The 14,326-nt window shown below is 37.8% G+C and overlaps 1 protein-coding gene and 1 long non-coding RNA gene across 3 annotated transcripts in view; both read left to right on the top strand.

The window, feature by feature from the left end:
- Positions 1-2,625, top strand: part of LOC134569647 (cyclic AMP-dependent transcription factor ATF-7-like) — a 96,369-nt gene extending 93,744 nt beyond the window's left edge. For both annotated transcript variants that reach the window (XM_063428447.1, XM_063428448.1), the window contains exon 12: positions 169-2,625. In XM_063428447.1, the coding sequence (XP_063284517.1) occupies positions 169-386 (218 nt within the window). In that variant the 3' untranslated portion in view covers positions 387-2,625. The remainder of the gene's footprint in view (positions 1-168) is intronic.
- A 7,487-nt stretch (positions 2,626-10,112) lies between these two features.
- Positions 10,113-12,434, top strand: LOC134597171 (uncharacterized). Its single transcript, XR_010090339.1, has 2 exons — positions 10,113-10,833; positions 11,458-12,434. It is a non-coding gene; the product is annotated as an uncharacterized LOC134597171 (long non-coding RNA).
- Positions 12,435-14,326: the final 1,892 nt, after the last annotated feature.

Raw genomic sequence — 14,326 nt, forward strand, 5'->3', positions numbered from 1 at the left:
CCAAGTATCATGGGCAGAAGGCCAGCTTAATCTCTGGAGTACTACATTAAAAATTGTGTGTAATGTTTCCATACATTTTAGTTTGGCAGATTTTTGTGTGTGAATATTGATCATTTCTACATACAATTCTCATAAGCTGTTTATAATATGCTATTTATTTCCTTTTAGAAAACCTGAAGGACAGTTGTGATGTGACTGGTTCTCCTGGTCCAGTCAGCCAGCACAGTTCATTATCTGCTGCCTCTCCTAATGGTCTTCGCTCACCGGCAGAACACATGGCCACCTCGGTGCTCACACAGATGGCCAGCCAACGGACAGATGGCCACAGTCAACTTCTACAGTCACACGTCATCATGTCACCACAGTCTCAGGCAGCCAGCAGATGATGTAACCAGGTCATTTGACCTAGAACTAACCAATGGGATGCCTCAGCCCCAGAGACTGAGCAGAATAACTAAGCCCCAGTACAAAAGGGGTGGATATGGATTTAAAATATATATACACACATATATATTTGTTTTTAAAGTCGAGTAGAAGGGTGGTTAAAGAGCTTTTTACTACAGTTACATACACACACGCCAATCAAATCACTAAGTTGGATCCAAAAGTTCAGAGATTTAATACGTACACAAATGAACAGTAAGGGCTTCAAGCACTAACAAACTTTCATGAACTCATACTGTAACACACACCATGTGGCCTACACAGATTGTGATCGAGGTTTACTTGAGGAGATAGGGCATCTGCACCCAGTTAACCCATTTCTGCGCCAGCAGGGCGGGATTGTCCTAGGTGCTCCTTTTTTGAGTACTATCCCTTCCTAATCAGGTTCATTAATATGTTATTACTGAAACACATCTCATGTTATATTTACTTTAGATTGTTTGGGGAAAAGGACATGCCATCCATCCATTTACCTGTCCATGGCATTTCAGCATTGCGGCCTTTCTTGCTTTGACCTTTTAATCTGTGTCAGTGAGCTTGTGGATAAATGTTCTAACCTCGGAGAGTGGCCAGGTGCTGGGGGATGCATGACACATCAGAGAGGAATATGCAGGAGATCCCTCCACCAATGCAAGAATTTGAGGACGAACTACATGTTCAGTACAGTTTAGTGACAAAGCAGCAGCACTCAGATGTTTTACAGAAATAACAGGGCTTTACTTTGCAGATTTCAGGAGCAGCCCAGCGATCAACGTGGCAACAATATACAGCTTATCATAACTCTTGCAGGATAATTCAGTCTTCCATCAAATGTTTCACATGCCACTGACCTGTTTGCTGCTTAAACCTTGAGATTGTATCCTTCAGTCTTTTTCAAACACTAAATATAACCAGCGATGTAACCTCCTTGAAGCCTTTGCTCACTGTCTTCCAGCATACACCTATAATGAACGGGTGACTGTTGACCTAAGGTCATTTTAGATCAGATCCGAGAACTCACTCTTACTTGAGTTAAGGAGGCAGCTGTTTTGGAATCCGGAATATTGAGCTGCTTTCTGATCAAGTTGGAAGATTCATGTTGAATATAATGGGTGAGACTTATTCATGCACCCTGGAAATGAGGTATCCATGTGGCATTAACTGTTATCATCTTGCCCAGGGAAACAGCCAGAAGAGGCTTATCTATTTGACAAAGGCCTGAGTTTATGTGCATCATATTACTCGAGATTTAAAGGATCATGAATAGAGTTTGATCCAAGGGGCTCAAGTATTGATTCTTATGTGAATTACTTTGGTTCTATTTGCTTTCTTCTATATCAGGTATTTCCTATGCACTGAGAGATACTTTAGTGATTTTTCTCTTTCTCTCTAGTCCTCATACCTAACAGTGGTATGGGATGGTTTGTGAATCCTATTTTTTCTGCCTCTTCACTGTGGTCAAACAATATGCTTTTATAGAGCATTGCAAGATACATTTGTGAATGTTTGCAAACCTGTATTAGCCAATACATCCTCCCCACTATTTCCTTAATTATAAGGTTTACAATATATTATGGATTTTAACTTTGAGAATGTACCCAGTGCTGTAACAAAAGACCTTCTCATAAAGCTCTTGTGGTCTTGGCATAACTGAATGCAGGGCAAATGGCTTCCTAAAAGGGACACAACTACCATAAGAATAGATTATTGAAACTGGCACAGTCAAGTGTTAGAAATCTTAAAACGCACTACAAATCTTAACTTGTTATTTTAGGTTTGTAGATAAGGTAGGTTGGAGAATTTTAATATTACCACCCTCCTGCAAAAAGTTACCCATGTTTTAACCAATTGTTAACTAGATAATTAATACATACAGCAGATTTATTTTCAAAGGAAAAGTGTCCTTCCCATGTAAGTTATTAAATGAACAGGGTATATGATTTCTAATGCCTCAGATCAGGGAGTTCAGTGTGATGAACATTTCACATGCAGTGCATGAAGCATCTCTAGCAGTTAGTGGTAGAATAGAACACATAATGACTAACCTGTTCCACTGCAGCTATCAGATTCAATTTCACAAAATACTTCTAATACACTTTAAAGAGATGTTACCTCGAGTCTGAGTTAATACAAAAAGTAGTGTATTTATATTCTTGTGCTTCTATCCTGAAGCAAATTAAAGGTGGACAATAACTTGCAAAATTATTAGTAAAGTATATATATAGCTCTTCTATAAGCAAATATTGTAGATTAGCCATACACAGACATGATTGCAGTGGATACAGTTATGTTTTTTTTTTTCCTACATAAATGTATTGGCCAGCAGGTCAAGCACCTGGTCCATCTTCTAACACATTCAGTTCAGATGTGAATAATAAGTCAAAGTGCCTGATCTTTTATTTTACTCCTCTGTTCTTGCAGGGATTCTTAAATATGTAATGCTATATTACCCTTGAAGCTTAAGAAACTAGTATGTTGTGTAAACTTGCTGCAAGTTCATATTCTGATGTAACTATGTTAATTACTGTGATGGACGGGTGAGTCCCAGGAGTCTGCTTGCTTGGACTCAAAATGTATTGCTTTCACCTAATCTTATTTTTGTGCAATATTGATCTCCAGCAGACTCCACAAAAAAGTCTGGCTCCCAAATACTACATACATTACTGAATCCTGACTGAGAACAGGAAACCTGGTATCCACTCATTAATTTGTCATTGTAATCTTTAAATGTATAACATGTTAAAATTGATACTGTGTATCTGGATCATCACTAGAGATGTAAAATAGCTGGAAGATTTTAAAGCAAACATTTTGTGAGGTAGGTTTCCAAGAAAAAAAGAATTGTTTGGGAAAATTCAAATATATGCAATCAATCATTTAGAAACATTTACAAATCTAAATTTACTTTCCTACATTAAGAATATAATGTATTGTGTTCAACTTTGTTTATAAATATAATGCTTAGTTATATTTATTATATTTGAATCTATAGTTTATTCAGAAAATTGCATATTTTCTATTTTTAAATTACTTTATTAGTGTCCACTACCTGTCCTTTTTTCCGTCAACAGAAGGATAAAGACAGAACCATCATATCTAAGTCGAGAGTAGACCAGATGACAGAAAGTAGCCATAGATTATGGGACACTCCAGGCACCTATGATGCAAGATTGTTTTATAGTTTTTGTTTTTTCCTTCTTCGTACGAGGTAGGGATGGTTAGATGTGAATTGAATTTGCATGTCTCATTTAAATGTATTACAATAAAGAATGGGAAAAGTGGGCTACTTCACTCTGGGGTGTCCTTTTAAAATATAGAGTAGAAACATCATGATGCATTGCCAATACCTCTACATGGCCCACATTTTACCAGAACCTTTTGATTATAAATTACTTGTTTGCTGCAACTGATATCTTTAATTGATATTCTTGAACAGTGCTTGAGGTATTTACTGCCCTCCTATTGCCTAACAAATATGATTGGATAATTTACATGTGCTCATTCAATGGATTCCAACATTTTATGTTGTTAGGCCCTACAGACTAGGGTAGCGTTAATCTTCTTATCCTGGCCCACAGCGGCAAATGTGCATCTTTCTGTTGAATTGCCTCTGTGAACTAGCTGTGTTGTGGGCTGTGTATAAGAGTGCCTTATATCTACTCAAAAGAGACTAATTAAAACAAAAGCAGGATGGCAAACTTCTGAAGAGCTAAAACTTCAATTGACTTGTTTATATACAGCAGTTTTGTTGTGTTTTTTTGGGGGGGGGGGTTTGTATTACATCAATGTCAGCACTTGGTCATTTTTGCAAAGCATGTATATGTTTTTCAGGTGGTAACACATTGCCATACAAATTAGTCGACCTTCAGAGGCATAGGAACGTGTATTTAATGGTACTTACGGTATTTCAGCTTGCTTACATTTCAACTATGCACTGAAACTTTGTTGTAACCATTGAATGGATGCAGAGCTGCCTTAAAGGGACATCTTATGGTATTAGAAGACTCCCAGACTTACTCTTATCTCAAGGGGTTAAACAGTTTTCTAACTGTTTAACCCCACAGTTGCCTCCAGTACAGCATTTGGCTTCTGAAATTTCACTTTCAGGAAGCATGGAGTGGCTAAGAGCATCAGCTGACCGCTTTCACCTACTCCACGCTTCCTGAAAGTGACATTATAGAAGCCAGTTGCTGCGCTGGGGGAGCAGAGATCTTCGCAAGAAGTAACTTTGAGGTTAAACCGTTTCAAAGCGGTTTATCACCTTGAGGTAAGAGTGAACCCGGGGGCCTTATGGCACCATGATAACTTAAGTTAAATTACGTTGTTTTAGTGCCTGGAGTGCTCCTTTAACTTAAATGTTTTGCATTTTAATTTGCCAACAGTTTAATGTTTTCCTACTTAATGTTTTTTTTGTATTTTTTTTCAAACTATATGGTTGTTTTTTGTTTTAGTACTTGATGCCAGTAAAGCATACCATCTTTTTATTAATGCATCATATGTGAAGATACGGTGGCTTTTTATTTTTTTATTTTATATGCCTTTGCCATGGTATCTATTTTAGATATGCAATACCATCCCATTCTATTGATCCTGTATTGAGTTCTGTATAATTTTCAGCATGAATTAGTGCCTTATATTTTATATGTGGCAAATTATGGAGTACCTGAGAAGCAGGTTTGATATTTATGTAGAATCCTTGAAATGTTTAACTTGCCTTTGCCACCAAAACAGTTGTCCTCATAAATATTTTATCTGCTTGTTCAAAGGGAATCTGTCTTTTGTTTCATGACCATATATACAGGTGCTAGGATCACATGGTTTTAGGGATATTGTTTTTTTTTTTTTTTACTGTCTATAGAGCCATGTTTCAACTCTTCAATGTGTACAAGTCATGCATATTGGGCATGATGGTACCTCAAGGACAGAACGTTTCATCTGCACACTGTACTAACCAAAATGGTAGCAAATGTAAAAAACACTATTCAGTTTCCAGGTTATAGCTTATATACCTCTTTATTGTCCAGATAAAAAACAAACAAAAAAAACAAAACTGTAAATGTCAGCCATGCTGGTGCCATGGTTAGTAACAGAATCCCATCACACAGACACGGATGCAGTATAGTTAGTATATCATATAATGTATTCAGTTACTGGCAGAAGTGCTATTGCTATCCTGTAGGAGATGTTTTTATGCACGTTAACTTTAAAGCACCTAGTTAATGTGTTACAAACTCAGATCAGTGAGGGCTACTGTAACAGTCTAAAATATTAATTTTGTCTTCCTGTGATATTTACACCTTATAACCCAATTCAATTATTAAACATGCTAGAGATATGGGTGGAAGTTACACTTGATAGACTTGCAGCTTCATAAATAAGGTAGATACAGGTAAAATGCAAATGCAATAAGTGCGTAGTGTTCTTTAACAATGCGTAATGCAATTTGTTTCTTTTGCAGTGACATTTCAAGCACTATAACAGGTGATGTCATGATTTTTTTTTTGTAGTTTTTTTTCCATCATACTTTCCAGTACTTTAGCAGAAATTTGCTAGAAACATCTGGTGCTACTTCGAACACCATATGTTCACAGTAGTGCTTGTGTCCAACTCTTGGGCTCTTACAGGCAAGTTGTGTACACCTGGCTATTAAGCTCAGCCACAAGTTGTTTCATTTGTGGAATAAAAAACATGGCTGGATTTTTTTTTTGCAGCACAGAAACATATGTCCAACATCTTTTTATAATTACTGTAATGGTTATGATGCCAGGAGTACCCCGGTGCTGTTCCCTGGCAATAGAGCAAACCATTTTGCAAAGCTGCAGAAGCCCAATACCAATCCCACCAGTCATTATGCAAATGATTGGTATTAGCCAGACTAGACCTCTTGTCCAGGACTGACTAATGACACTGCAGAAGGTGGAGTTACTCCTCCAGCAGGTAGCCCGAAAAAATCTCTTTATGTGCAGGATTTCATATTGAAACACTGCACCTACAGACTCCCTCCACCATGACCACTTCAAATTACTAAAGTAATCCTTTAAATTACCCAATAGCTTAATTGATATTTTGTCATGGGTATAACTATATGCAGCCTGCTCTGTTTCCAAAGAAACGCTTGACAAGATATCCCATTAACTCAGATGAGGATTCCTGCATAAGGAATCAAGCTTAATGATTTACAGGTCCCCAATATCTCCCTCGTAAGCCCTTTGGAACATGGAGACAACTGCAGCACATAATGTTTTGCTATGCTGGCTTATACAATCTAGCACTAAATACACAAGTGACCAGTCACTATTTTCTAATTGAGTAAGTACTGGATTATATTTATAAAATAAATAGATTTTCTAAGGCAAGAGAGTTGCATACATTGACTGTGTCCACAGTCCATATAACCACAATTCTTTAATTTATATGCCATTTGCCACCAACCGGTCTCCAAAGATATCTACATCAAAAAGTACTATGTAAAAATACATATATCTTATAGTATATGAAATATACATATATAATTTCAGCTTTAATTTTTAACATACTTGAATAACTTCAGTTGTTTTTAAAGTTTGCACTCTAATGCAGTGTGCTTAGTGAATCGAGATATCTACCAAGTGTATATGCAAATATTGACAAGCAATCCAAGTTAAAGTGATAGTGAATGCATCATTACATTAAAATGTCTGCATAAAGGAGACGTCAAATTACTGAGTGAATTTAAATTCCATTATCATTTTTTTGCCGGTGCCTATAAGTTAAACTCTTATGTCACACCTTTTATTCCCCCCAATCTGTGAAATTTATTCAGTTTTTAGTTTACTTTTTGCCTTATCTGTTTCATCTATTTGCCGTTCTGTTTAATAACATTTCACATATGATTATATCCACAATCAGTACTCAAAGCCTGACACACAGGTCTAAACTTAATTAGGTAGAATTAACGTCAGCCCTTATACCCATGCATTTTTCCTGAAAAACTGCCTCTTAATAAAGTTCCATGTGGGGAAAGACTAAGGACTGTTAAAATGGACTGGGCCCCTAGAGGTAGTTGATGATTATAGTACATAAAGTGATGCAGAAACATGTGCAGTGTAGAAGATGGGAATGCCAAAATATTGCTGTAGTACTTTCAGAAATACAAAGTAAAAAAATGTAATATCAGTTACTAAAAATTCAGCTGACACTGATGTAGATATGTGATGTTTCAATTAGAAACATATAGCCATTCTCAATGTTCTAAAATCTGAGCAGTTTACATAAAAAATGTCCTTTGTTTCCATGATCATTGGTTCACATTAAGAGGTTTGTCCAACAAATGCTTCTAATACATAATTTTTTTTTTTAGACAAACTATGCCATATAGACATTCTAGAGTAATTAAGCATTTGCATTCGCTCTTGCCATGGCTGATTTAAGATAAATTTAGAATAATGTTACTTGGTTTGTCTGTACATATCTGTATCTCTGGGCATGTGTGTATATTTGTGAACGTCTATGGATGGAAAAATATGCCTACGGTTTACTAGCCCATCCAGCTGTAGAATTTGTACAACTTTTTAATGCAGTCTATTTCCATAATAAGTTAATTACAAAACTAAAATCCACTCTTGTTATGTAAAAAAAACAGAAAAACACACCACTACCACTGATCTGTCATGTTTATGTGGTCTACTTATATAAATTAATTTTTCGGTTCCATGTTCAGTGAAAAAAGAGAGGAGAAATCCCTTTTTGGTGTACAAAACCACTTTCCAATATTGCGTTGCAACCCCTATTGCAATCAAGACCGCGTTAATGAATTTGTTTTTAGACCTAGATGTCAGAAATGTACCACACAGATCTTGGATGTTATATAATGTTAAATGGACATGTGAGGCTGGAGTACACTCATTCTATATAATGCATTGCATAAATAATATAAAATAATTGAAAATACATACTCAAAATTTTTAATTTCCACATTCTATACAAAACCTTGCTCTTCGTAGCTTTTAAATAGAGTTCTTGCCAAGCTTCAAAATAAAGTCAGTAGCACTCCCTTACATCTCTATACTACTGCTGATTTATTTCTTAACAATTGCCAGTGGGGGAACAACAAGTGGCTCTGGGTATAGTTCCGTTGTCAGTTTTCGATTCTATTCAGCCGTATTTTTGGAGCAAAAAGTTTAAAGCATGGACTTTTTTTTAAAATCATTTCTATTAAACAATTTATTTAAAAAATAAACAAAAAAAACATAAAACTGCAAACTGTGGGTGCCTGAGTGTCCCTTTAATGATGAAATCTCTTTAGAAAATCATGAACATAAAATACAGGGAGTGCAGAATTATTAGGCAAGTTGTATTTTTGAGGATTCATTTTATTATTGAACAACAACCATGTTCTCAATGAACCCAAAAAACTCATTAATATCAAAGCTGAATATTTTTGGAAGTAGTTTTTAGTTTGTTTTTAGTTATAGCTATTTTAGGGGGATATCTGTGTGTGCAGGTGACTATTACTCTGCATAATTATTAGGCAACTTAACAAAAAAACAAATATATACCCATTTCAATTATTTATTTTTACCAGTGAAACCAATATAACATCTCAACATTCACAAATATACATTTCTGACATTCAAAAACATAACAAAAACAAATCAGTGACCGATATAGCCACCTTTCTTTGCAAGGACACTCAAAAGCCTGCCATCCATGGATTCTGTCAGTGTTTTGATCTGTTCACCATCAACATTGCGTGCAGAAGCAACCACAGCCTCCCAGACACTGTTCAGAGAGGTGTACTGTTTTCCCTCCTTGTAAATCTCACATTTGATGATGGACCACAGGTTCTCAATGGGGTTCAGATCAGGTGAACAAGGAGGCCATGTCATTAGATTTTCTTCTTTTATACCCTTTCTTGCCAGCCACGCTGTGGAGTACTTGGACGCGTGTGATGGAGCATTGTCCTGCATGAAAATCATGTTTTTCTTGAAGGATGCAGACTTCTTCCTGTACCACTGCTTGAAGAAGGTGTCTTCCAGAAACTGGGAGTTGAGCTTGACTCCATCCTCAACCCGAAAAGGCCCCACAAGCTCATCTTTGATGATACCAGCCCAAACCAGTACTCCACCTCCACCTTGCTGGCGTCTGAGTCGGACTGGAGCTCTCTGCCCTTTACCAATCCATCCATCTGGCCCATCAAGACTCACTCTCATTTCATCAGTCCATAAAACCTTAGAAAAATCAGTCTTGAGATATTTCTTGGCCCAGTCTTGACGTTTCAGCTTGTGTGTCTTGTTCAGTGGTGGTCGTCTTTCAGCCTTTCTTACCTTGGCCATGTCTCTGAGTATTGCACACCTTGTGCTTTTGGGCACTCCGGTGATGTTGCAGCTCTGAAATATGGCCAAACTGGTGGCAAGTGGCATCTTGGCAGCTGCACGCTTGACTTTTCTCAGTTCATGGGCAGTTATTTTGCGCCTTGGTTTCTCCACACGCTTCTTGCGACCCTGTTGACTATTTTGAATGAAACACTTGATTGTTCGATGATCACGCTTCAGAAGCTTTGCAATTTTAAGAGTGCTGCATCCCTCTGCAAGATATCTCACTATTTTTGACTTTTCTGAGCCTGTCAAGTCCTTCTTTTGACCCATTTTGCCAAAGGAAAGGAAGTTGCCTAATAATTATGCACACCTGATATAGGGTGTTGATGTCATTAGACCACACCCCTTCTCATTACAGAGATGCACATCACCTAATATGCTTAATTGGTAGTAGGCTTTCGAGCCTATACAGCTTGGAGTAAGACAACATGCATAAAGAGGATGATGTGGTCAAAATACTCATTTGCCTAATAATTCTGCACACAGTGTAATGATCAGGAGAAACTATATTATATGAAATGTCTGGGGCTTATTATAACTGTAGACAACATTATAAGGTTCGTCATCCCACAGCTTAACTCATGCATTAAATGTGTACAGCCTTAACCCCTTAAGGACACATAAAATGTCTGACATGTCATGATTCCCAAACGTTTGGTCCTTAAGGGGTTAAAGGAACACTATTACTGTTAGGAATACAAAACCGTATTCCCAACAATACAGTGTCTCTCTGACTTTGCAGGTGTTCCCCCACCTCAGTCATGAAAAGGTCAAAAACCCTTTCATTCACTTACCAGATTCCAGCACTGATGTCTCTTGGCAATGTATCAGGAACCACCTCCTGTGATGTTGGCGATTGGACCTGTGGTTTTTCATGACACTTGATGTCCTCATGCAAAGCGTTATGGCGTCCAGCGTTGTTTCACAGAGTAAAACTCAGTGAACCACCAGAAAGCATCTCTAGTGGCTGTCTGGAAGACTGCCACTAGAGATCAAGTTAACCCTGCAATATAGTTATTGCAATTTCTCAGGAACTAAAATAATTCACATTGCAGTGTTAAAGGAACACTATAGTCACCTAAATTACTTTAGCTAAATAAAGCAGTTTTAGTGTATAGATCATTACCCTGCAATTTCACTGCTCAATTCACTGTCATTTAGGAGTTAAATCACTTTGTTTCTGTTTATGAAGCACTAGCCACACCTCCCCTGGCTATGATTGACAGAGCCTGCATGAAAAAATACCTGGTTTCACTTTCAATCAGATGTAATTTACCTTAAATAATTGTATCTCAATCTCTAAATTGAACTTTAATCACATACAGGAGGCTCTTGCAGGGTCTAGCAAGCTATTAACATAGGGGGATAAGTAAATCTTAATTAAACAGAACTTGCAATAAAGAAAGCCTAAATAGGGCTCTCTTTACAGGAAGTGTTTATGGAAGGCTGTGCAAGTCACATGCAGGGAGGTGTGACTAGGGTTCATAAACAAAGGGATTTAACTCCTAAATAGCAGATGATTGAGCAGTGAGGCTGCAGGGGCATGTTCTATACATCAAAACTGCTTCATTAAACTAAAGTTGTTCAGGTGACTATAGTGTCCCTTTAACCCCTTAAGGACACATGACATGTATGACATGTCATGATTCCCTTTTATTCCAGAAGTTTGGTCCTTAAGGGGTTATGGGGAAAGAGGCACTGCACCCAGACCACTTAAATGAGCTGAAGTGGCATGGGTGCCTGTTGTGTTCCTTTAATTTAGTGGAAAAAGGGTCAGGTCCTGGATATACCTAGCTTGACTTACCCAGAAAACTTTCCAGCATTGAGAACTATATGCAGAGTATTCCAGGGGCAATCTGGAATATGTAAATGAATGAAATCATGAGGCACTCTTCTATATGTAACAATTTCTCACTTAGAAAGTTAACACAATAGTCTGAAGTGATTGTCCGTTACTTCTAACTTGGACTGAGAGCAATAGCTGCAATGTAAACACCTGCAAGTATGATCTTCATCACAGTGTACTAAAACATTTTACATACATACACACACACAACTTTGCTGTGTGTCTTACATTAAAAACTAATAGGTTTTACTTTTTTATGTAGAAAACACATTTTTAAATTCACTAATGGAAAGCCGAGATAACCAGGACATGGCTAAAACATTTACTTAGGCCAAAGTACGCCCCAAAGCAACACACAACACAATTAATACAACTGCAAATGAGCATGAAACACATTGCTGAGCAATGGCGGTTAAGGGGCCTATTTAGTAAAAGTGCTTCAGTTCATGTGTGGTGTTCATAGACCTTTACAAAACACCTGTAAGTTTGTGAAACTGGTGCTGTTTCTGTAGATGTGAGGTAGTATGTAAGATGTGTCCTTGTTTTGCTACTCAGGTACAATTCTTGCGTTAATCTCTATATCTAAACGTATATAGAATGCCATACGTGCCCCTGGCTCTCGGGGATTATAGGTGCATTATTTCTGCACCGTTTTACCCTTCCACTGCCAGAGATCTGCAGAGCAATTTACTCTGGAAGTGGGTGGGTTAAAGGCCTTGTTCTTTTTACCCTTGTGACACCAAAATAATGTTCTGTGCCTTTTATTTTTGTTAATCCTGTAACATTAAACTCTGTTACCAAGTAAATAATGTCTCCTTTGGGTTCTTTCCTCACCTCTTGCCTGACAAAAAATGGAAAGTAATTAGAATGAATAATGCTTTAGAAGTAAGGTGTAACTTTTAAAATGTGTTCTGTAAATTTTAGTGTGTGCAGGTATTTGATATAACGTGTTGCCGGTAATTTTAATCTGCATTTCCAGCAGACTACAGCTCAGATAACATGCATGATAGCCAGGGTTATTTTGTAAAGTGTTAATTTTCATATCAACATTCAGGCCTAAACAGCAGAGTGGTCAGCTATATATTCAGTTCTGTTGTTTGGGTCCAAAAGTAGAAAAATTCCATCTGAATTCTCTGTTTATCTGTTTTGTAACCTGATGTCATAATTAATTTCAAGGCAGCAGCCGAGGTCTACCTGGATCTCTGGGTAGGGGAGGACAAGTTATAATTATTTCATGCGAAATACAGGACTGCTAGATCCATGGAAGGCTCACCACCAAGGAGTGATTGTTTTATTCAGCACCTACTCCAGAACTGATTTTTTTGTTTTTATATTAACCCACTCCCAGGGGATGATGCAATGGGTTGGATCCACAGAGATCAATTTGATCCCATGTTCTGACCACCCTGACATTGCAATCACGTCCAGGCTTCCAATCACAGTGGAGATAGAAGTTAACTCCATTCTTGAGGACAAAGCAGTAGTAGAGCAGACCAAACAAACTAAAAGATGATGTCACAATCAACCTTACCCATGGTAGATCACCAGCCATGGTGTGGACTGTCCACAAGGCAAGTCATTTGTGGATCTTTTATCACAATAGCTACTCATTTTAAGAAAATAGATTTTTCAATCTTCACAGAGCTCTCCGTAGAGCAGAATACCAACACAAACAAAACCACATCCCAGAGAAACTAAAGGGAACTTTGTGCCATAAGACATCTGCTGATGGAGGAGGCCCTTGGGGAGGTGAGCAGAGACTTTGTACAATCCAAAATATTTTTCTAAGAAAAGTCAAACAAAATGGACACAATAATGGTAAGAGTGCTCAAGCCTAAACACAAGGCTAATCTAATCGCAGCCATTAAGTACAAGGAAGGCAAACTAAGCAACAACCCCTGAGAAACTAACAGGATATTCACAGATTTATTTTCAGCTTCATACAACCATTACAATCACCTACAATGGCTCAAATGAGGTTTACACGGAGGCCATCCGAGTATTCCTGGAGATGCCCAGATTGAATGATGAGCAACTGCACTCACTAGGTGCCTTCATAAACAAGGAGAAAATTAATTTGGCTATCACAGGCCTATGGGCTAACAAAGGGCCAGGCCCAGATGGGTTTGATGGCACTTATTATAAGGCATGTAGAAATTAACTGATTCCCCACCTGGAGTCGATGTTTGTAGAACTCATAGAAGGGGAAACTCCAACACCTGAAATACAATTGGCCAATTTTCACATACCAAAGCCTGGCAAGGACCCGATGGTGAAGCTAATTACAGACCCATTCCCTTTATACATTTTTATATGAAGATTTACACTAAGATATTGGCTTCCAGGCTCAAGCAGCCAGCGACCACATCCCTACCAGGTGAGGTTCATCCATTACAAACAACTGTATGAGTACATTCGGCTGGGTGGACCAGATGTGGCAGGCGGTTAAAAAAAAAAAAAAAAGAGAGCTTTCTCTGGATACAAAGAAGGCATTCGATAGGCTTCAATGGCCTTAGTTGTGTCGTCTTCTGGTTCATGTGTGAGCGCAGTTATGGTTTTATATACACTAATCCTAGAGGCCAGATTGTGCTCCCAGGAGCTACACCAGAACCTTTTGTTCTAGGTAACGGCACCCACCGTGGCTGCCCTCTGTCACCCTTCCTTTTCGTTATAGCTATTAAAGCACTATTACATTTAATTA

This window comes from Pelobates fuscus, chromosome 1, assembly GCF_036172605.1.
Source record: "Pelobates fuscus isolate aPelFus1 chromosome 1, aPelFus1.pri, whole genome shotgun sequence".
NCBI classification, from domain to species: domain Eukaryota; kingdom Metazoa; phylum Chordata; class Amphibia; order Anura; family Pelobatidae; genus Pelobates; species Pelobates fuscus.